We start from the raw sequence: 24,898 nt of genomic DNA on the forward strand, positions 1-24,898 counted from the left end.
ACTGAATTTGCCAACACCTCAAAATGGATTTCGCACCTCCTAATGATAGGTGAAGGTTGCTGTAGCTGCAGGTGACTGAAGTTCGCACTTAGGCAAATTTCGCATAAGGATGAAGGAGCTTAATTGACTTGATTGTGTAACAAATGAATCTTGATCTCTTATTTATATGGAGCGACTTCCTTAACTAGGTTGGCCTTTAAATAATTAACCTTTTAATTATTTCCTTTTATCTGTCTTGTTAATAGGGTCGGTCCTATTGGATAGTGCGCTGAGGTTTATTTGCTATAGCGTGGGGAATAGGGCCACGTAGGAGGGAAGAGGGGCCAGACCTTATTTGGGCGGATTCCAATGTTGCCCAAGGCAATATGAATCCGCCCTTCCCTAATTAATATCAACAAATGCCGCAAATACATAGAAAAGATTAATCTTTAGAATGACATTTCAAGCAAAGTATATATTGACCAACCATCAGTGGAGGATACAATCTCTATACTCTCTGGTTTGCATGAAAGATAAAGCTATCGATCTAGTTGATGAGGCAGCTGTGAAGCTGAAAATGGAAATCATGTCAAAGCCCACTGCTTTAGATGAAATTGATTGTGCTGTGGAGCCATTCTTTGAAAACATCATTGCAAGTTGTTTTGTGAGGATTGGGATTGTTTAAACAGCAAATGATCACAGCCGTTTGAAGATGCAGTAAAGTCAGCACAGAAGTTACCTTGTTAGCTATGTCATGCAAATTTTCGGAATGGGATCAACATTCCAAAGTTTATTCTACAATGCAATTGGCATGTGTAGTGATTGGAAATTCATTTAGACTAGAGGAACCATTGAATATTCTCAAATATCTTGCTATAGCAAAAGAATGGCAGTTGGCAATAAGGTTTAGATTGTAGAGCCATTTTAATGTACATAGTAAGGGGGGTTCCAATTTCCCTAACATGGCAAATCACAGAGAAATAAAAAGGGCCTTAATGATAAGAGTGCCCGATTACTTGCAAATAGACAAAATAGCTCTAGTGCACACTCAATGGAGCAGACACTACATATAAGTTGGCAGGTTGTGTAGCACTTAGGGTGGCCGAATGCTTATCATGGTGAAATCATGACTTTGCTAAAAAGCCCAATTGCACCATCCTATTTGGATATCAAGCACTCTAGTTGGATGGGTATATGCACATCTTTCAGTTACAGTTCCAGTTGTGCTTATGTAAGGCATGAATTGTGACAGATGACAGATTCACAACTATTAGACATTGCACATTTTTGTAATCACAACCCAAACATTGATTTGGCATATAGTATAGTTGAGAGTGATGATGTGAGGGCTGGAGAAAATGTAACATTGCAGGTCACTCTGGAAGGAGCTCTTGAAGATAGGCAGGAGTTAGGTCCAATTGATGCATCGAGAATTGTAGTGAAGAATTGAAAGTCCTCCACATCCTAAATATTCTAAAGCTCATATCACCATTTCTGTCTACAAAAGTTGTTGCCAAATTGTTCAGACATTTGAAGGCACTTATAGATATCCAACACCTCTACTTATGAGTTATATCATAAGTGTTTTACAAGCACTTTTTAGTTGTGGTAGAGTAAAAATACTACTTGTAGAATTGACAGATGTGTTGTGTTCTATTTCACGGCTTTTCATCATATACCTATGAATGGGTAGTCTACAGGTTTGAGGAATATCAAGAGCCTTAGTGTATGAGCAAGTCAGTCTGAAGAGTGTAGATTGAGTGGTAAGAAAATGACCAATGGGTTCTTCAGGAACAAATTACTGGGCAGAATTTTTTGACAACCTTTCACCTGTCAATTTCAAGGTGACACATATTATTTTGTTATTAAGTTCATAGTCACAATGTTTTTACTCATTAATGAATTAACTATGCACTGAAGTTATTGTATAATTTATTTTATAGAACCTTATAAAACTCCCAAATGTAATAGAATCAATTACGAGAACTGAAAGGTCTCCCTCTTGCTATTTATTGTGAAGTTTTCCAAAGGAGAAGGTATTGAGTTTTGAAAGCAGAGCAATAGTTTGGTTTTTCAGCATGGCTTTTTGTACAGAGGGGAAGTCTGTGAGCTTTTTATTTTATTGAAGAATTGAAAAAATATTAAAGATCTGTGTGTTGTTTCTCTCTTGATTGTAAGTTTTCTGGTGTTAATTTACAATTGCTCTTCAATTGTGATGTCCCCTACTTGGAGGCAGGCTATTTATTAACAATTAATCTATATTATTTAATGCATCATTAAATATTATAACGTCTCAATTTAAATGTTTAGATTAGTAGGCATTTGCTTTTTAATAATACAATTCCAAAACCGTATATATCAAGGTCTTATCCCTGTTACTTCTCTAATCCAAACTACGGAGAAAATTATTGTGCTAGATGCTTAGAGACCATCTATGAGCAGGCTCCCTCATGGCATTGGGACTGCATGTTCATACCCATTTGGGACTCTCCCTCAAGGCATTGGAAATACATGTCCTTACCCATCTTGGAATTGCCTGACTTGTGAGGATTTAGACTGCCTTTCCCTACACAATTATTCCAATCCTTATGGAGGCATTAGTAGAAGACTAAGGACTAGACTATGAGTATACTAACTTCTCATGTATATATATATATATATATATAAAGTATGACTGTCATACATATTGCAGTCTATATCAATATTACTATTAAATTCTGCATAAGAACATTATCGGGCTTCATATATTAAGCATACATATTAAGCACATCCCCATGCATACCACCAAGAACAAGGATGTTACTTCATGTAACTTAATAACAATTCTGATCTGATCTGATCGATGGTGATGCCACTGGATGCTTTTCATTCCTTTCATTTATATCCCTCCACATGAGGGAGAGGTCACACCTCTTCATCATGTATGCCCTTTGGCAAGAGACACACCCTTTTACCATTCTGCCCTTTGAAAGGGACACAACCTTTCACAATCAGATCTGCATTTCTTATTTAAATCAGATCTGCACTTCTCATTCCTAAATTATTCCCTTCTCAAACGAGGTTCTTTCTCCCTTTTATATCTCATGTTTGAGGGAGTCACAAGTTTTCATTTTATGTTTTTTGACCATTCATTAACTTAATTAAATTTTAATTATATTTAATTATATTCTTTTATATTTTAATTTAATTTTTTTATTATTATTATTCATTATTAAATTCTATTTCAAAGTGGGGACATTACATCAATATATATCTAGTAGCAGTCGTATTTGTCAAGGAATCTGTGTGTTCCGAAGGATTGCATGTTATTCTTACGTCTAATGTACAATCACTTTTACATCTGTTCACACGTTTGGAAGAGACTTTTGCTCATCTTGTTGGGAATCATTTGTGGGTGAAGAACTTGTGATCCGTGTGTCATTTGTGTCCATTACCTTTCATTCTCAGTTATCTTTGGTGAACCTGGGTGATGTTCATGTGTATTCCATTGGGGTTTTCTCTTTTCTTTTCTGTAATTGCCTTTCCTTCTCTATGGTTAAAAGCTCACCCCAAAAAACTAAAAAACATAAATTAATCATACAAGGTTGCTGTACCTCTAAAATTTAGAGAAGGATTGCTAACCTAAATAACAATTTCTCCAACTGTTGATTAGTTTGTTGCTGCTTGCTAGGCAATTTAGGGTCATTTCTGAAGATAAAATCACAACGACAAATTTATTAACTAGCACATTGCAATGTTGCCAAGCCCACGAATAGGAAACTAGGGTTCAACACTCTTTCAGTAACAACATGCTCTTAGTGATTCATCAACATGGATTTCTTGAGTGGACTATCTACAACAAAGCATTAACACAATTTTGTGCTTGTTGTTGTAGACAGGTTCTCCAAGATGGCCATCATGATTATGCGTAAGAAAAACTTTACAATGCTAGATTCCGCACACCTATTCTTAGCTCATCTTGGGGTCCATTGTGGCTTGCCGACATCTATTGTCTTTAACTCAGATCCATGGTTTGTTAGTCACTTTTGGCAAACTTTGTGGGGTCTGTTAGATACACAACTAGATTGGTCTACGACCTTATATTCATAGACAAATGGCCAAACAAAGGTGGTCAACCCCACACTTGTGTGTCAAGAATAGTGGACACATGGAGGACAACCTACTTTACATCCAATGTGCCTTCAGTAGAGCTTTGCACAGTTCTACGAGGCATAATCCTTTCTAGATATGTCTTGGGTTCCAACAAGCAATGCCTCTCAACATCTCTTAACACGCACCATGGACATCAGAGTCATGCACACAAGAATGAGAAGTCAACAAAGAACAATTTTTTTTGCAGGATGTTCAAAGTATACACTAGCAGGTACAACATACGCTTTTGTGCCCAACAATAGAAATACAAAGAGTGCCACAATGTAAACTGCACACCATTCATTTCACACCAGTGACAAAGTCTTGTTGGACATTCAAAAAGATTGCTTCAAGGTTTCATAGTGGAAGACAAAGCCTTAATGGTATTGTCCATACACCATTCTTTGCATCGTTGGTGAGAAAACATTTGTTCATCATCTCCGACAATACTTTGGCCTACACTTGGTATTCAACATGGAGCTTCTTAAGCCATACTTTCCCCTCCTTTTGGAGCTAGTTACAATTCATCATCCTTTGGGATTGGACTGTGTGCATTTGCATCTAATTGTGAGGGATGAAATCATTGATACCATAAACACTGGTACTTATTGCGATGACCATCAGTTGTTTTAGGTTGTCAAAGCTTGGAAGTATGTAGATCAGGCTAAGTTGTATAATCGTTAGCGATTGTGCACCTAGTTTCCTCAATTCAGTATTGATGTAATCAGACCATTACTACTCAAGAAAGAGTGAGTGATCCAAATGTAGCCTCACGCATTGGTTTCATTAGCACACTTAGCCTTGCACAACCTCAATGTGCATGGCGGTTGTTAGCAATTGTAACATTGCTTGTGCGCAACTATGCAACACTGCACATGGCAACACATGCTTGTGCCCTATCAATCCATATGTGTGCAACACATGTTGCATCTACACGATAGGAAACACTTGACAATCTCAATGCCACAGGAAATAACACTATATGAATTTGACATTTGGCACTGTACATGCACAACACCTAGTAATGTTTGTTTCATAGGAAAATAAAAAAAACACCATATGCATTTGATACTTGCCATTGCCCCATCTCACGAGGCCATACATTTGACAGATGTCAACATCTATGTGGCTCCTTGCTAGCAGGCTTATTATAATATCATGTATAAATAGTTGCACATTGTGGATAGTATTCAACCCTCTATAATGTTCATTCTAAATAGAAGTGGCAGATCTGCCAAAAGCCTTTTGTGCTTAAAATGTTTATTTAGTGTGCATTTCTGTTTTCCACCTACATATTCTATGGTCTTGTGCATTACTAGCTAATATATCAATATTGTGCCCTAGGCCACCTAGGATCTCTATCAACTGGATTGGAAAAGTCTGCTGTTTAAAAGGTGATATTGTCAGATAATGAAGTTTAGTTTCTTAGTTTTGACTTTGAAGCATTTTGTTATACAATAGAGTACCTTATTTTTGTTGTTTTTGAAATTTGTTATGAGAATTTTCTCTGAAATTTTGGAAGGATAGGTATTGGAATTTATTCACTGGAAGTTTTGATCCAGGAGAATGTTTACAAGGACGTTACAGCTGTGTGATGAGTTTATTAGTTTCTTATGTTTTAGGTAACTTGACTTATGATGTTACATCCTGAAATTTTACATTACTTTTTGAAAATCTTTTGAACACATGATTGCAACATAAAACTCCACTTAGACATTTGATACAAAAGTATGATCTTCATATGCGGTTCATACATATTTGATCTTTGCATTATCATATTATGTCAATGATAGAGCTTCAACTTCTTTGTGAAGAGAGAAGTTGAAATCTTTGTACCCTTTGTATGAATAGCTTTGCAATAAGAAATCTTATTATTCGAATTGATGATAACTTTCCAATTTTCCATATTTGTTATGTGTTAGCTAGTTGGTTTTACGATGAACATTAAAATTTTATTAAACTCTGCTTCTGATGGCAGGTGTTTTTTGTTGATACTTTGAAGTTTTTCTTGTCTCTCTATGGCCACAAATTGCCTGTTCTTTGCATGGATATTTCTTCAGATGGTGATCTGCTTGTCAGTGGTTCAGCAGACAAAAATTTGAAGATCTGGGGGCTTGATTTTGGTGATTGCCATAAATCTCTTTTTGCTCATGCTGACAGGTAATTGATGTTTGTATTTTCCTTTCATATTGGGAATCATAATTTAAGTAGTAAGAATATATCAACTTGAAGATGACAAATTCTACTGTTAGATTCATGGTCAATGAGAAGAAATTTTAATTTCTACAGTTATAGGTAAAAGAATCAATCCCTGTTGAATTGAATAATTTGTGGAAAATAATACTTCTTTGGACTCTAGGCTGTATCTGGAAATACAAACAAGGGCCTTGAGTACCTTAGATGTTGATGTTTATAGTGTCGGTCAGTATCCTTCTCTGAGCTGACAGAGCAAAACTAAATGTCTAATTGGCTTTCTGGCCTTAGACATTTTGTTAGATCGATTCATATGTGTATCGATTTAATATTTATATACTCTTGCTAATTTTGTATTTGAAATTACAACTAAATGTAATCCCGCCATCTTTTGTGAAAAGTCGGGTTAATTATAATATAACCGATGTCTAATAAATGAGACGTGTTGGTTGGTAAGAAGCCGACTTTTGGTATAAGTTGTTGCTTGATCATGACGTGGTTGGGTATATAGATTGATGCACTCCATCTCCTTTGGCAATTCGAATTCATTCACACAAGCAGATCTTGTATTATCTAGCGGATCGTATTCCTTGATCAGCGAATCAACTATCATCTCCAGCAGTTCGAATTACACATACAGCAAACAGATCATGTCCTTTCTTGAGACTTGATATATCTATCTTCAGCAGATCACATTTCAGAATTTATTCACACAGCAGTGGTTTCATAGACAGCGAGTGGATTGCACTTCACATATACAGCAGATCGTATATATTCCTTACAGTTTCTAGATTGAACAGTGCAATAAATTGTTTAATGCTAGCTTCAAGGAGTGGAGCAGATTCATTGTAAAGACATCTTGTATATCAATAAATATAATAAGAAACTTCTTTGCTGGGTTTTTCACCTTCAAGAGGAAGGTTTTCCTAGTGTAAATTCTGTGCATTTGTGTTTGAATTATCTCTATTTAATCTGATCACTAAAACTTAACATGGTATTAGAGCCACGGTTAAGAAAGATCGTGATCAGATTTCCCTACAACTGTGAAGTTTTCTCTCCTCTCTCACTTTCAAGAAGAAACTTCAAACCCTCGAAAATGGTGAATGGTCTTAAAGTCGACGATAGGCTTGAAGGTGCATCAAACTTCACCTCATGGAAGTTTAGAGTGCTTATTGCACTTGAAGAAAATGATATTCTTTAGTTTGTGGAGGAAAAGGATTTAACTGAGGCAGAAGACCAAGAGGAGAAGCTTCAATTCAAGAAGAATGCCATAAAAGCAAAGAAGATATTAACCGGCTCCGTGAGGGATCACTAAGTGCCTCTCATCTCCAACATGACAATTGCGAGAGACATGTTCAATACCTTGGAAGGTCTATATGAGATTAACAACACAAGTAGGGCTCTTGAGTTGAGGCAACAACTTCATCAAGTAAAAATGGCGAAAGGAGAATCTGTTACGTCATTCTTCATGAAAATTTCAGAATTAAGGAATCAACTAAGCTCTACTGGAGACCAAGTGATTGATAAAGACCTTGTTATTTTGGCATTAAATGGACTTCCTCATTCATGGGAGCCATTTATTCAGAGTATAAGTGGAAGATCTAAATTGCCTAAGTTTGATCGACTTCGAGCAGATTGCATTCAAGAAGAATCAAGATTTGTGGCTAGGGGAATTGTCAAAAGTTCTCAAAATGAAGACACTTATGTTCTTGCCACCCAATCTACTAAGAAAGGAAGGAATTGGAAGAAGGGCAATTTCAAAAGGAATAGAGATCAGAAATCAGATTCCGCACCTGATTCAAAGAAGAAGGACCTCTCTCGCATCTAGTGCTTTAGGTGTGACAAGTTTGGCCACTATGCAAGAGATTGTGTGACAAGGCCTAAGCAATAAGGGGCGAGCATCAATTAAGTCTCAACTCAGAAGGAAGCTGAAGATAATTCCAACGGATTCCTCTTCATATCAGCTTTGTCAAGCAATGTTCCTACGGATAGTGATACCTGGTTGATCGATAGTGGAGCCTCTAGACACATCACTGGCTATCGAGAGCATCTTTCAGATTTGGTGGAGTCTAATCTCCAAGTGATCATTGGAGATGATGCACACTATTTAGTTAGAGGGTTTGGTGCTACATCACTCAACCTAGAATCTGGTGTCTCTCTTCACCTAAGTGATGTTTTATTCATGTTGGGAACCAAGAGAAACCTTGTATCTATTTCAGCCTTGGAGGATAAGGGCTATCAAATTACATTTTCTAAAAGGAAGAGTTCTTGCATGGCCAAAGAACTCCAGCATCAAGACTGCTTGTGTGATCGGGAATCGACATGAGAGTTTGTCTAAGCTCCCCACTCTTCTAGTTCAAGCTTTTCTTCATGACTCTTCCAGTTCCGGCGAACTATGGCATAGAAGACTTGGGCATCTTCACTTTAGGGCCGTTTCATCATTGGAGAAGATGGTGAAAGGTATTCGTAAACTTAATCATGTACATGATGGTACTTGTAAAGGTTGTGCTATGGGTAAAAACATTAAGAGTCCATTTCATTGTAGTGAAAGTAGGTCTAAAGAAATTCTAGATCTTGTACATTCAAATTTTATGTGATCCAATGTCAGTTCCATCCCTAAGTGGATTTTTGTATTATGTAACTTTCATAGATGACTACTCTAGGAAGACTTGGATTTATTTCTTAAGGTCTAAAGAGTTTGATGAAGTCCTAGGTAGATTTAAAGAGTTTAAGGCTCTTGTAGAAAGTTTTAAGGTCTGATAATGGAGGTGAGTACACCTTTGGTAGCTTTCATGATTTCTATATTGAGGCAGGGATCAAGAGGGAGTTCTGTGCTCCTTACAACCCTCAGAAAAATGGGGTTGCAGAAAGAAAGAACAATTCCATTGTTGAAGCTGCAAATGCTATGATTCATGATCAAGACCTTCAGACTTTTCTATGGGTAGAAGCTTCTAGAACAATAGTGTATGTTTAGAACAGATGTCCTCACCGGATATTGCAAAATATGACTCTGGAAGAAGCCTTTTCAGGGATTAAGCCTAATGTCAGTCACCTAAGAATCTTTGGTTGTCCAATGTATGTTCATATTCCCAAGGACAAGAGGACCAAATTGGAACCTGTGAGCTATAGTGAAACCTCCAAAGCCTACCGAATTTACATTCCTGGTCAGAAGCAAATAGAAGTGAGAAAAGATGTCACATTTGAGGAAGATGTTGCTTTTAGAAAATCAAAGGGGTCTTGCATGGAGATAGATGATGAAAATCATGAGATTCCTTAAGACATGGACATTGATCATACTCTTGAGATTTAGAGGGAGTCCACTGAACCTATAGCAAATGATGATCCAATTGAAACCTTGGGTCCTACTGATGGACCTAGAGATATTATTGTGAGCTGAAAGAGACCTCTTTGGGCAAAAAACACGATTCAGGAGGTAGAACAGTTTGTAACTCCTAGAGGCACATTTAGAGAAAGTAAAAGACCACAAAGATTCTCTAGCTATGTTGCTTTGATGTGTAATCGTATTGAGACTGAACCTTCCAGTGTTGAGGAAGCCTCAAAACAACAAGTATGGAAAGATGCAATGGATGAAGAGTATCAATCCATTTTCAGGAATGATGTGTGGGATATTGTTCCTAGACTCGAGGGGAAGTCCGTTGTATCTTCCAAGTGGCTGTACAAGATTAAGCATGCAGTTGATGGAAGCATTGAGAAGTACAAGGCTATATTTGTGGCTCGTGGTTTCTCTCAGAAAGAGGGAATAGACTATGAAGAAACTTTTGCTCTTTGTTGCTCACTATACTTCCATCAGAACCATCATTGCCATTGCAACAGCTAAGGGATGCTTAATGTATGCAAATTAAAGAAAGCATTATATGGTCTTAAGTAGGCTCCTTGTGCTTGGTATGAAAGAATTGACAGATACTTAGTGGGTTTGGGTTTCTGCAAGAATGATGTTGATTTGAATCTTTACTTCAAGGTATTCAATGGTGAAATGTTGATCTTGGTACTATATATTGATGACCTATTTGTTACCGGGGAAGATCATCTCATCCTTAGATGTAGGAAGGAGCCGACTTCAAAATTTGAGATGAAGGACTAGGATTCATGCATTTCTTTCTAGGTTTGGAAGTATGGCAGAGGCCTAATGAGAATTTGGAATGTTAGATTGCAAGTCTATGTCCACACCGATGGAAACTAACTTGAAGAAATTGAGGGAAGCTGCAGCTAGTTTAGATCTTGTGGATTCGACTATGTATAGGTAGTTGATTGGGTCCTTGATGTATCTAGTTAACACTAGACCAGATATTTGCAATGTAGTGAGTGCACTTAGTCAGTTCATGTGTGAATCAAGACAGATACATCTAGTTGCAGCCAAGCATATCTTGAGATACTTGCGTGGCACAGTTGGATATGGCTTGAAATATTCTTCCAATGTGGACCTGAATTTAGAAGGCTATTCTGATTTTGATTGGGCAGGGAGTGTTACTGATCGGAAGAGCACCTCTAGTTGTTGCTTCAGTTTGGGATTTGCTATGATTTCCTGGTGTAGTAGGAAGCAGTCTTCAGTGACACTAAGCACTGCAGAGGCAGGATACACTGCAGCATGTTTGGCAACTCGCGAAGCAGTGTCTTCGGAAGCTCCTTGCAGGTTTGTTTGGATAATCGTTGGAACCTACTACTATTCATTGTGATAACCAAAGCTGTGTGAAGCTTTCAGTCAATCCAGTGTTCCATGACAGAACAAAGCATGTTGAGATCCAGTACCACTACATCAGAGATATGGTACAGAGGAATGTTGTTCAGTTGAGATACATTTGTATTGAGGAACAAACGACTGACATTCTCACCAAGGCTCTTGCCAAAGTGAAGTTTGTGCATTTTCGAGATAAGCTTGGAGTTGTGGAGAATGAAGCCCATGCTGAGAGGGAGTCTTAGCATCAATGACTTCTTGTGATGTACTATAATGCATTCTTCTCCGTGAGAGAGAAAGTTGAGGTGCAAGCCCTTGTTAATGCATTCTTCTCTATGAGAGAGAAGTTTGAGGTGCAAGCCCTTGTTAATGCATTCTTCTCTATGAGAGAGAAGTTTGAGGTGCAAGCCCTTGTTAATGCATTCTCCTCTGTGAGAGAAGTTTGAGGTGTAAGCCCTTGTTCCACCCTCTGTGAGTAGGTATGGTGGATCCACCCTCTAGGAGTAGCCATGGTGGATGTCATGTGAGAGACTCCATGACCTAGAACTTGTGCTTATTCATCCTCTGGGAGTAGCCATGGTGAACGTCATGATGAGATGGCGACATCACATTGAGTGACTTCGTGATGGGCACTTGTGTTCACTTGCATTTCCATAAATGGGAGTAGCCGTGATGGACCCACCCTCTGGGAGTAGCCATGGTGGATGTCACTACATGACTCATATATCGAGAAGGATTCCTCACTAGCTAAGAGGGAGTGTTGATGTTTATAGTGTTGGTCAATATCCTTCTTTGAGCCGACAAAGCAAAACTAAATGTCTAATTGGCCTTCCGGCCTTAGACATTTTGTGAGATCGATTCATATGTGTATCGATTTAATAGTTATATACTCTTGCCGATTTTGTATTTGAAATTACAACTAAATGTAATCCTGCTATCTTTTGTGAAAAGTCGGGTTAATTATGATATAACCGATGTCTAATAAATGAGACGTGTTGGTTGGTAAGAAGCCAACTTTTGGTATAAGTCGTGTTGCTTGATCATGACGTGGTTGGGTATATAGATCAATGCACTCCATCTCCTTTGGCAATTTGAATGCATTCACACAAGCAGATCGTGTATTATCTAGCAGATCGTATTCCTTGATCAGCGAATCAACTATCATCTCCAGCAGTTCGAATTACATATACAGCAAACAGATTGTGTCCTTTCTTGAGACGTGATATATCTATCTTCAGCAGATCACATTTCAGAATATATTCACACAGCAGTGGCTTCATAGACAGCGAGTGGATTGCACTTCACATCTACAACAGATCGTATACATTCCTTACAGTTTCTAGATTGAACAGTGCAATAAATTGTTTAATGCTAGCTTCAAGGAGTGGAGCAGATTCATTGTAAAGACATCTTGTATATCAATAAATATAATAAGAAACTTCTTTGCTGGGTTTTTCACCTTCAAGAGGAAGGTTTTCCCAGGGTAAATTCTGTGCATTTGTGTTTGAATATCTCTATTTAATCTGATCACTAAAACTTAACATTAGAGACCAATTATTATTGATATAATTGTATTCAAAACTTTGTTAGATACATGTGGATTAATGGTGTTATAAAAATGCTCTGCTATGTATCATGAAAGCAGGGGAAAGTCACTTTAAATTCCTTGAAGACTCATTTCATCATCTGACATTTCTAATTTCTAGGGATGCATCTGTCACCTGAGCTACTTGGTCATCCATATACAATGTCTTTCATGTGTCTATTCTAGTTTCCAACTTGGAACAAGCACCTGAACATTTTTTTTGGAATTACTGCTTAGGTCATCTAAAGTGACACTTTCTTTATGTTATAATGGACAGTGTCATGGCAGTTCAGTTTGTGCGCAACACACACTATATGTTCAGTGTAGGAAAAGATCGACTAGTGAAGTATTGGGATGCAGATAAGTTTGAATTGCTATTGACATTGGAAGGGCATCATGCTGAAGTTTGGTGCCTTGTAGTTAGCAGTCATGGTGACTTTATTGTAACTGGTTCTCATGATCGTTCTGTTCGGCGGTGGGACCGTACTGAAGAACCTTTTTTCATTGAGGTGATTCATTTTACAGTGGATTTACTTTTTTATTTGAACCAGATGTCCTCTGTGACAAAATTTGCATCCTCATATCTTCACATCGTGACTAGATATCTGATATGTGCAGGAAGAGAGAGAAAAGAGGTTGGAGAACATGTTTGAGTCAGGCTTGGATGATACTGTTGATGGTCAGTTTGGACTAAGAGAAGACATTCCAGAGGAAGGGGCTGTTGGGATGGCAGGGAAAAGAACACAGGAGACAGTTACTGCAACAGATTCTGTGATTGAAGCATTAGACACATCAGAAGTTGAAACTGAGCGTCTTTGTCAGCATGAGGTATGGATTCGCTTTAATCTCAATTTGTCTGCATAGAATATAAATGTGGGGGTGGACAACATGCACTTACCCTACTATATATGATCTTGATTTTATTGCATTCAGTCTGTAGTGAAATCCTTCTTTATTGTTTTTTCAATATCTCCAGAAAAGTGCATAAAATTAAGTTCTTTGTTAACTGATATAGTGATAATTGTAGTTAATATGTAGACTTGGGCATGCTGTTGTTGAATCTGCTTTTTGAAATATGAGTTAATAACTTAATTCTAATATTTGCTGTTTAGGAAGAAATGAAGAATGGATTGACGACACAATTTCAACCAAACATAATGATGCGTGGTCTTTCTCCATCTGCTTATGTTCTACGAGCAGTCTCTGTTGTTCGGACTAATGATCTTGAACAAACCCTTTTGGTATGCTAGGAACACATTTATATTTGTAGAAGCAGACACAAGTTTGAATTTGCTTTCATATTAATTTTATCTTAATTATCCTGTAAATTTCAACAGCTACAGATGCTTATTTATTGCCACAGTGTAGTCTATCATAATATATTTCTCTTTGAGATTTACAGCATTTTGTTTTGGAGAATCGAGTAGAATGCAAGCCAATTTAATTTATTGGATCCAATACAAAGATATCAATGAATAACGATAACTTACAAAACTTAAATACTTAAACATGTGCAAGTTTATGTGAACGATCATAGACTGATAATAACCTACACTTGTTTAAATTGATGGCTTCTTTATGGAGGTTAAGTTGACAGTAATAGACAACCACTTTCTTGAACAATTCTTCTTCCTTCTAGAGTAATATTGTTGACTTGAAAGTCAAAATCTTCCATGACTTTCTCAGTCACTTGTTGCAATTCTTCTTTTGTGGCTTCTCCCTTTTTTTATTCATTTTTCTGATGAATAGCTCCATATTTTCTCAGCCATAAAATCTTTGAATTCCTTGGAGTTCACAAACTTATCATGTGACAAAAATTCCATGTATGCAAGGGCTCTGATATCATTAACTACATCACCACTAGCCATAAGATCAATTAACATTTCTTCCCCTGGAGCATCATCTATTTGGGCCCTTGGTGGAGAGGCTATGACTTGATTCACCTCTTCAATATCCACCACATTTTCAGTACACTTGTAATTCAGGAGCTAACAGTTCCAATCTCTCCTCGTCAGTGAAAAAAAAAATGAGGAAAATTAATGGAAGCAGCTAAGAGGGATCCTTTCTTGTGATTTGTCTGGAATTTTTGTGCCTCATTGAGCTGCCATAAAATCTCCATATATGCAATTCTGTCTGACACACAACTTGGCAGTGAGGTTCCACTGGTGTACCCTAAATTTTGATGACAGTGATGTTGGAGTGGAGTAGTCAATCACCCCAGTTATGGTCAATTCCAACCTAGGCCATTAGTCCTTAGGACTCAAAAATCTCATGATCATCTCGGATATTCTGTTATTTTGGGAGCATAAGTTTCTTAAGACCACCTACACAGAACATTTCTCGAATACCACATAATTTGAGGACTTGCAAGCATGTCCCAAATGTGTGCCCACCCTTGAACTGGCAATGGGACTCGCTCAGCATTTTACAACTTAAATTGCATTGCAGCACTTAAGATATGTTTCCTAGAGTACAGTAGGATATGACAAAGTACAAAATACTATTTGAAATGTATTATTTTGTGATCACATTTTATTGTCACTAGCTCCTTGTGTATTCCTTCTGCAATTTAAGTGGCAAAATAAAAACTCCTATTCAAATCCCTATGTTGAATGCCAGCTGCCATCATCATTAGGTGGGTGGGCTTCTTTGGCTGGAAGTCCACAGCCAAGACTTGAAATAGGGCATAGTAAGTGTTGATGAAGTAATCTTAAAAAATATGAAAGTTGAAAGGTTCAACTTCATCTCTAGCAAATCTTATAAGCGTTCTATTTGGGGTCCTTTTGTGGTGAGGAAGCCACATGACCCTATAACTGTACTTAACCTTTGCATATTCTCTGTACAATGTGTTGAAGTTTATAAAGACATTGGTGGTCACATTCAAGTTGAATATTTCACAAGTAAATTCTCTTTCCAACCTCATCAGAAGACCACCCTTATCATTCAGTATAGTCCTGGACAGCGGATCATATCTTTTGGCAGTTGCTCTTATCGGGTCCACATTAATAAAATAGGTCTTGCAGCATTGCTCCTCTTATAGCAATAGTCAACAAATCCGAACCCTGAGTAGGGATCGCTGCATCCCTCACAGACTCTGCTTTGTCAATTAACCTATCTGAACGTGATTACAAAAACAATCAGGACATGAACTTGACACCACATGCCAGTTGTTCAAAGTGGTCTAGGCAAGGTAGCATGCCGATTAGGCTAAGCAACATAACTTCTAGCAACCGCTGACAGCCAATGGGATGGAGACCATTGCTCCTGAGGACAGGGCAAATGATATGCACCAAGTCATGCCATGCCATGCCATGCATCCACCCTTGTGATGCTGGACATGTCATGCAGTTCCTCACCATGCCACCATTGTACTGGCATATGGAAGTAGTTTCATCTTCAAATATGTTTCAGCCATACAACTCCATGCCAAATTATTTGTCATTCACTGCCATTCTACATTCCACGCTGCAATGTCCCCACTTTGAAATAGAATTTAATAATAAATAATAATAATAAAATTTAAATATTAAAAATTAAATTAAAATATCAAAGAATATAATTAAATATAATTAATTAAAATTTAATTAAGTTAATGAATGGTCAAAAGACAGAGAATGAAAAGTTGCGACTCCCTCAAACATGAGATATAAAAGGGAAAAGAGAACCTCATTGAGAGGGGATAATTTGGGAAATCGTAAGTGCAGATCTGATTATGAAAGGTTGTGTCCCTTTCAAAGGGCAGAAATAATGAAGAATTGCACTCTTTCAAAAGGCGCTAATGGTGAAAGGGTGTGTCTCTTGCCAAAAGGCATGGATGATGAAGAGGTGTGACCTCTCCCTCACATTGAGAGATATAAAGGAAAGGAATCAAAGCATCCAATAACATCACCATGGATTGGATCAGATCAGAACTGTTATTAAGTTATAGGCAGTAGCATCTTTGTTCTTGGTCGTATGCTAAGTCACCGGATTTGCCGAATTTCATGGTTGAAGTTCGAAATTCGGCGAACATTTAAAAACTGTATGAAGTTCGTTTAAATTCGCCGTTAAATGCGTACGGAATAAATTTTTTAAGGTTTTCTAAGAACAAAATTCCTCCTGCTTGCAGCTAGGGCACACCATATTTCTTCAAGGTGCGATAACAGAGAAACTATTAGAATATTTAATTATATTTTAGTCACCTATATTTAGTTCCTTGTTTAATGGCCATTTAGCTTTTTAGTTAATTAGCTTTTAAGCTTTATTTAGCATTTAGCTTTTTCTTTTTAGTTGATTAGCTTTTAAGCTTTATTTAGCATTTAGCTTTTTCTTTTTAGTTGATTAGCTTTTAAGCTTAATTTAGCTTTTAGCTTTTTAGTAAATTCACTTTAACCGACTTGTTCTTAATTTAGAACGTCGTCTTGTAATCTCTATATATATGCTTGTATATTGTTTAATATATCATCCGATTATTGAATCATTCATTCAATTTATTTTTCATGGTATCAGAGCATGGAAATTAAGAATTTCGAAAATTTTTGTTATTAAAATTTTTCGAAGTTTTTTATTGAAGAGATTTTTTTAAAACTGTTTTTTTTATTTTAAAAAAGCAGACTCTTTTTCTCTTCCTGGGCAGATTGTTTTTTGCAGGTTGAAAATTTTCCTAGGGTTTCTGCAATTTTCGACTAGGGTTTTGACCCTTCAGTTCAAGTCAAAATTTTATTCTGGTTGCAGATTCTTGGTGGGTTTTTTGAGACCTCAACTGGGTCATCGTCAGATTTTTCTGGGTGCATCGTTTTCCGTGCCTCAATTTTTGAGCCGTCGGATCTGCATTCTATTTTCAGATTCTTGGTGGGTTTTTCGAGAGTTTTTTTGGGTTAGTCTCAAATTTTTCTGGGCGTCTCGTTTTCCGTGCCTCAATTTTTGTGCCAACAAATTTGTCTTGGAATTTAAAAACAGTTCGCAATTTCTGCTATTTCTGTGGACGGTGGGATTTTTGCTGTTTTTTTGGGCACCATTTATGCTGTTTTAAGTGCAGAAAATTTTAATTTTTGGGTTTCTTCCAAACTTCGAAATTTGTGCCTTGAAATTCGTGCCAGAATTCTCCTATGGGGTTTCAGTTTTTTCAGCAGCTGCTTCTATTCTGATTTTTAAAAAAAAAATCAGATTCTTCTGTCTCTTGCTTTCACTCAGTTGACCTTGATCAACCTCAATTTCCGTGATGGCATCATTAACCAACATCATGTTGGAGAGCAGTCAAAAGTTCAATGGGCAGAACTATAATACCTAGAAGCAGCGGATGCTCTCAATTTTTGAGTATCGTTGTCTTGATCAGATTGTTTTGGGCAAGGAATCTCGTCCTACAACAGCAGGTGATGATCAAGACAAACATGATGTGAAGAATCGAGAGGCTGCCATGCTTATCAAGTTATCCGTCACAGATGATCAACTCCCTCAAGTGCCTTCCGGTAAAACAGCTAAAGAGATCTGGGATCTCTTAAAGGATCTTCATGAAACGTCCGACAAGAGCCGAGCTTTCTTCTTGAAGAATATGCTGATTTCGATCATGATGGATGACAAGACATCTATCCAGGCACATCTTACGAAGATCAAGGAGATCCGTGACCAGTTGGAAGCTATTGGTCGTACCATGGTGGAAGAGGATATGGTAGTGGTCACGTTGAAAAGCCTTCCCCTCTCTTACGAGCATTTCATTGACATGCTCAATATCTCTTCTACTAGTGTCGATTTGAAGTTTCTTGATCTTTGCACCAAGCTTCTACAACAAGATAGATGGAAGCAACAGTTTGGTAGTAACAGTGTCAGTGCGGAACAAGCTTTTACTGTCAAGGAAAAGGGCAAAGGTGATTACTCACAGCAGAAATGTTAGCACAACTCTAAGGAGGGGTTCACGCAGAGATTCACATGTCACTATTATGGTAAAATGGGCATATCCATAAGTTCTGCAGAAAGAGGTTGTATGATCAAAAGTCCAACCAGGGAGGGTCTCAGGAGTAGTTACAGGCTCATGTTGTAGAGCATTCTGAAGAGGAGTCAGCCTTCTATGCTTTTTGATTTTGTCATTGGTTGGGTTTTCTGATTTTTCTCCACAAAAAATCATGGGAGAGTTTTGCTTGATTTTTCCTAAAAAATCAGAGTGTTGTTTTACCACGTGATGTTTGCTATTTTGCCGCGTGAGGTTTGTTGTTTTACCACGTGATGTTGTTTGGTGTTTTCCCGCATGATGTCTGATGTTTTACCGCGTGATGTTTGGTGTCTTACCACGTGGTGTTTTGGGTCTTGCCATGCGAAGTTTCTGGGTTTTGTTCGATTTTTTCCACAAAAATCGTTACAAAGGTTTTTACCATTTTTTCCACAAAAATGATGATTTGTATCTTCAGTTTTGGAGGGTTTGCCGATTTTTCCTCAAAATCATGGTTTCAGGTTTCAATTTGGTTACCCAACATCAAGTTGGATGGATTTTGGTATTCTTGGTCATTAACACTTTTTAGATCTAGGGAGGGTCTCCACCGCAGCAGAGTGTTATTTTCATTTGTGATCAAAAGACTTGTAGTGTCTTCTATAGGGTAGTTAGTAGATAGAATTACCATTAAGGGAGGGTATTAGAATATTTAATTATATTTTAGTCACCTATATTTAGTTCCTTGTTTAATGGCCATTTAGCTTTTTAGTTAATTAGCTTTTAAGCTTTATTTAGCATTTAGCTTTTTCTTTTTAGTTGATTAGCTTTTAAGCTTAATTTAGCGTTTAGCTTTTTAGTAGTTCACTTTAAACGACTTGTTCTTAATTTAGAACGTCGTCTTGTAATCTCTATATATACGCTTGTATATTGTTGAATAGATCATCCGATTATTGAATCATTCATTCAATTTATTTTTCAGAAACGGTGGGTGAGAGGAGATGATTTACATGATGTGCTACGCCACGACAAGATCACATAGCATTAAGAACTTCGCCGAATGCAAGTCTGCTTGTGATCACAGAAAAACAGAGAGGAGTCTGGTCGAAGTTGTGATGGCCGCTCGACTTTCGTTTGTGTTCCCTTCGATCCTGGCTTAGCTTTCATTTGTTTGCCCTCTCTCCCGTCGTGACTTCATTCGGAGAAGTTTCTTATATTTATTTTTCTTTTAATAATTTACACTCATTAAAAGATTAATATTAATTTATTTACATTAACATTTAATATATTTAAACTTAATATTATTTTACTTTATTTTTTATTTTTTAATATTAATATTTAATAATAATTAAACATATTTAAATATCTAAATTTAATTTTTAAACTTATCAACTTAAATATAATATTATTTTAAACTTTAGTATTTATAAATTATAATTTTGTGAATATATTACTTATATTTAAAAAATAAAATTATATAAGGCGAATTTAATGTCGATTTTTTTTTTCGAATTTTTACCCTTGCCGAACTTCATCCTAATTTAATGGTTGCCGAACTCGAATTCGAATTGGAATTTGAACTTGGTGACTTAGGTTGCAGGAATGGGGATGTGTTTAATACGTATGCTTAATACATGAAGCCTGATAATGTTTTTTTTTATCAGTAATTGTTTCATTATATTAATAAGCAAAAATGATTTACATCATTTGATTCGAGTCTGAGAAATAAGTATCACAAAGTCACCTCCTAACTGTTTGACTAGCCCTATCCTTCATATTCTGTACATTATACATTACAAAATGGGCTCTATATCATTCTATAGCTTCTAATACCAAATTTACAGTACTTATCAAATGGAAGCACTGTCCCTGCTCCACTATGCTTTTCTCGCAAACCTCTGCATCCTTCATTTCCACTGGGCCACCCACAACTGCACTTTGAATCTGCATTGTTGAGGATGAACTACCTTGCAAAAGACACCACCGCTTTGAGCTAAAAGACCCAATGGGTTTACCACGTTTCCTTTTGGGAGGAGTGTTCTCCGCATGCTCCTGAACTTCGGCACTCGGCACCCACTTTGCAACTTCTTCTCTAACCATTTGTGCTTCCTGGGCCTTGAGAAAGTCTTTAATTCCTTGCAGACCAACTTGGGCTGAAGCCCTTCTCACTTCCTTTTTTCCATTTGCACTCCACATAAGAAAAGGACGAAGGGGATGAATGAACTCACCCACATGTAACTAGTCTTCCCCTGAACATACAAATCCTTCCCCCTTTCGAGCCATTCCAATTAGGCTTGCCAAACCCCAACACCAGTCCTTCATGCAGCTGTGCATGAGCCAAAAGACTGTTTCACTGGCCTCAAATTCTAAGCACCAAGCTAGAAACAAGGAAGCACATTGATATCGGTACTCTGCCTTCAAGTATTCCTCCCCTAAAACAATTTGCACCCTGCAAATGAAGGTCAGCTCCGAAATTTTGAAGACATGGGTAAGGCGTTCATCAGTGATCCTTCCCCAGATTGCCATGGGCTTTATGGTCTGCAAGGATAAGTTTGCTTGCATTGTGTCACCTGCCTTTGGAACCAACTTCATCTGCTTTGTTTGGTGCCTCTTCTCTTAAACAACACTTAGCTGACCACTTCAGTAATAAATCTTCTACGCCAGCCTGTCAAATGCCACGAAATTAATGCCGTTGGAAATTCACATGCCAACTCTGCATTTTAAGCATACGATGTAGCCGTTGTTAAAAGGCAACCTGCCTTTCCCACATAAGAAAACTTATTCCTCATGAATTTCTAGCAGGAAGATCTTGTTCATCAGTCTGACAAATCTTGTTTAACATAGTTGCCCTTTCTGGCACCTCCAGCTCATTTGATCCGTGCCTGCACCAATCCATCAACCCACTTGGAATTCCTTCCCAAGGCTCTTCGCACACTTCAAGTGTCAATTCAACTCCCAAATGATAACAAGGCTGCCAAGCTTTATGAGCAATTAATGCCAATTCCATACTCGAGCCATCAACTTCAATTAATGCCTGTAAGGCCATTTGCATCGGCCTCATCAACCATAATGGATAATAATATTGGAGCCAATTTGAATTACATTTGCATGGCTTTGGCCTCCACTCACTCACCTGCCCCGTTAGACCACTTGATTTCACCAACTTGGAGTGTAAGTGCCATTTTATCATACTTGTCAGCTTCCGTGTTACACTCGCGAAGAACATGCGAAATCTTGAACTTATTGAAACCAAGTAATAGGCTCTTAATACTTCGAATAATCTTATCTAATTTCCAATTATCTACCTGCCCTTTCAAGATTGCTTTAACCATAATCTGTGAATCCCTTTCAAGGTGGAGGTTATTTACCTTCAGTTTTTTTGCCATTCCAACAGCAAGTAGAGCTGTATATGCTTCTGCTTTGTTATTGGAACCCCGACCTAACCTTTGACTGCAACATGCTATAATACTTCCGTTGTGGTCATTTGCCCCACAACTTACTCCCGAAGGACCTGGATTTCCTTTTGCTGCATCATCAAAATTTACCTTAATCAAGTCACATTCAGGTGGTGGTGTCCATTTTAACTCCCTTCATTTTGCAAAGGATTAACCCTTTTAGGCCCATTAATGAGCCGATGAAGCCAGATATTGTTGTTATGCAGAATTTAATAGTAATATTAATATAGACTGCGATAAATATGACAGTTATACTTTATATATATAAAATACATGAGAGGTTAGCATATTCATAGTCTAGTCCTTAGTCTTCTGCTAATGCCTACGTAAGGGTTGGAATGATTGTGTAGGGAAAGGCGGTCTAAATCCTCAGAAATCAGGCAATTCCAAGATGGGTAAGGACATGTATTTCCAATGCCTTGAGGGAGAGTCCCGAGATGGGTATGAACATGCATTCCCAATGCCTTGAGGGAGCTTGCTTGTAGATGGTCTCTAAGCACCTTAGCACAATAATTTTCCCTCCTCAGTTTGGGTTAGAGAAGTAACAGGGATAAGACCTTGATATATAGGGTTTTGGAATTGTATTATTAAGAAGTAAATGCCTACTAATCTAAACATTTAAATTGAGATGTTATAATATTTAACGATGCAATCAATAATATAGATTAATTGTTGATAAACACCTTGCCTTCAAGTAGGGGACATTACACATGCTTTGCCTAATTGAATCAACTAAAATCAGTGCATGACATTCACACCTTCTGTGAGATATACATGCCTTGTTGGAACTTGCACCATGTCAGACTGCTTGCATTGCACACACTATGTTAGCATAATTTCTCTGTGGGTAGCTGACTGTAACCTATAGGAAGGTAATCTGTCAGCCATTAAGCATTTTGCAATTGTTTTGACGTAACCACCGTTCTTGTAATATACCATATGCATCTGTAATGTATAAACAAGATAGACAAAGAAGAATGTGAAGTTAGCATCCAGACTCAATGGTATCTTGGTCACCATTAGAACTGAATCTACAAACATTCACTGATGCTCTCTCTTTCATGAATATCTCCAGCTAAAATATGAGTTTTTGAAGCTCCAAAGTTAACTTCATTGCATCTAGAGGATAGGAGTCCCAATCTGATAGTACCATTCAATACATCTCAGGATATTGGCATGCATGAGTTTTGTATCTATATATATACTAATATAGTATTGCTTCCCCTCTTTCCAATTATTTCATTTCTATTATTCAGAAGTAATGATGGTCACGTGTCCTTGATATGCAGGCTTTACCCTTTACAGATGCTTTGAAACTCTTCTCATACATGGAGGAATGGATATCTGATGGTGATAAGGTAATAGAATTCTTTTTACTAAGATGCCAAGTTAGTTCCTCTTGTTTCCTAAATTGCTTACCCTCTACGGGAGCACTGGATATTTCATATGTTGAAATATTTATTATTCCATTACATTGCTGTATGAAAAAATGGACCTTTACGTTGGACATCTAACTTTTTGTACTAATGAAGTTCAATATGACTACTCTAAATTACGGTGCATGTCAGGTTGAGCTTGTTTGTCGCATTGCTACATTGCTGCTTCAAATACATCATCAGCAACTTGTTTCCACTCCTGCAGCTAGATCTGTCTTGACCACTCTACAAGGAATTCTTCGCAGCAGGGTGAAGGTACACTGACTTTTTGTGTTTCTTAGTTCTTTTCTTGTTGGTCATTTTCTTATTCTTTAAAAATTTCCATCATGACGTCATGCAGGGCTGCAAAGATGTACTAGGTTTCAATCTTGCAGCAATGGATCACCTCAAGGTTTTTAATGGTTCTCTCACCTTGCTGGTCAATTTATTTATGTTCTTACTTTGCTAATTTTCATTCATCAGATGTACAGTTGAAGGGAACATGTATCAGTTGATGGGCTGTCTTGTGAGATTGCCATAAAATTAATAATGTAACCCTTGTTCTTGCTTGCAGCAATTAATGGCAGCAAGGTCTGATGCCCCCTTTAAGAATGTGACGTCAAAGCTTATGGATATTCGTGCTCGTCTTTCTAAAAAAATAGATGGGAAGATAAAATCAGATGATAAACCACACAAGAAGCAGAAAAGGTTTCATAGGATACAACTTGGAGCATAATTTCCCACAAGCAAGAGAGCGGATTAACGACCAACTGGCAAATGGACGTATTTTTAAGCTTTGAGCGTATTGGACTTTCAGTGAAATATTGTTACCATAGTTGTGAAGAAAAGTGACCAATTAAATTATGGTCAGCAATGTATCTCACAGCATACTCTTGTGAGACGATGCATGTAATTTGATGGGTAATGAATTGCACTCTGCAAGCAATTCACGTTAATTCTATATTCAATTGTAAACTATGTTACCAGAAATGCGACGGGAATCCTCTATTTCGTGTTTCAACGGCCGAAACACGTCTCTCGTCACAGACGGCCGTTGCCAAGCCCTAATCACTGTGTGAAACAGTTACAAAAACAAAAATCTTGCAATTTTTTTAGATATTCCCTGCCTTTAAGGAATCAAGTTTATCCGTACAGATAGCCGTTGCCAAGCCCCTAATCACTGTGTCAAACAGTTACACAAACAAAAATCTTGCAATTTTTTTAGATATTCCCTACCTTTAAGGAATCAAGTTTATCCGTCACAGATGGCCGTTGCCAAGCCCTAATCACTGTGTCAAACAGTTAAACAAAAATCTTGGAATTTTTTTAGATGTTCCTTAAACGTTTGAGGAATCAAGGTTAGCCGTCGCAGATGGCCATTGCCAAGCCCTAATCACTGTGTCAAACAGTTACAGAAACAAAAGTCTTGCAATTTTTAAAGATTTTCCCCAACTTTGAGGAATCGAGATTATTAATGTTAATTTTTAATGCAGCCGCACATGAGTTAAAATTGGAAGAGTCGAGAACATCAATGCCCATTTTTTATGT

At 37.4% G+C, this 24,898-nt stretch overlaps 1 protein-coding gene across 1 annotated transcript in view; it reads left to right on the plus strand.

Annotated features, from left to right (window-relative positions):
- LOC131077813 (uncharacterized) overlaps nucleotides 1-24,504 on the plus strand; it is a 75,012-nt gene extending 50,508 nt beyond the window's left edge. The window contains exons 5-12 of the mRNA XM_058015378.2: nucleotides 6,089-6,270; nucleotides 12,859-13,090; nucleotides 13,200-13,409; nucleotides 13,694-13,822; nucleotides 23,225-23,293; nucleotides 23,504-23,626; nucleotides 23,712-23,762; nucleotides 23,925-24,504. Of these exons, the coding sequence (XP_057871361.2) occupies nucleotides 6,089-6,270; nucleotides 12,859-13,090; nucleotides 13,200-13,409; nucleotides 13,694-13,822; nucleotides 23,225-23,293; nucleotides 23,504-23,626; nucleotides 23,712-23,762; nucleotides 23,925-24,086 (1,158 nt within the window). The 3' untranslated portion in view covers nucleotides 24,087-24,504. The remainder of the gene's footprint in view (nucleotides 1-6,088; nucleotides 6,271-12,858; nucleotides 13,091-13,199; nucleotides 13,410-13,693; nucleotides 13,823-23,224; nucleotides 23,294-23,503; nucleotides 23,627-23,711; nucleotides 23,763-23,924) is intronic.
- The last annotated feature ends 394 nt before the right edge of the window (nucleotides 24,505-24,898 follow it).

Source organism: Cryptomeria japonica, chromosome 10 (genome assembly GCF_030272615.1).
Source record: "Cryptomeria japonica chromosome 10, Sugi_1.0, whole genome shotgun sequence".
Taxonomy (NCBI): Eukaryota; Viridiplantae; Streptophyta; class Pinopsida; order Cupressales; family Cupressaceae; genus Cryptomeria; species Cryptomeria japonica.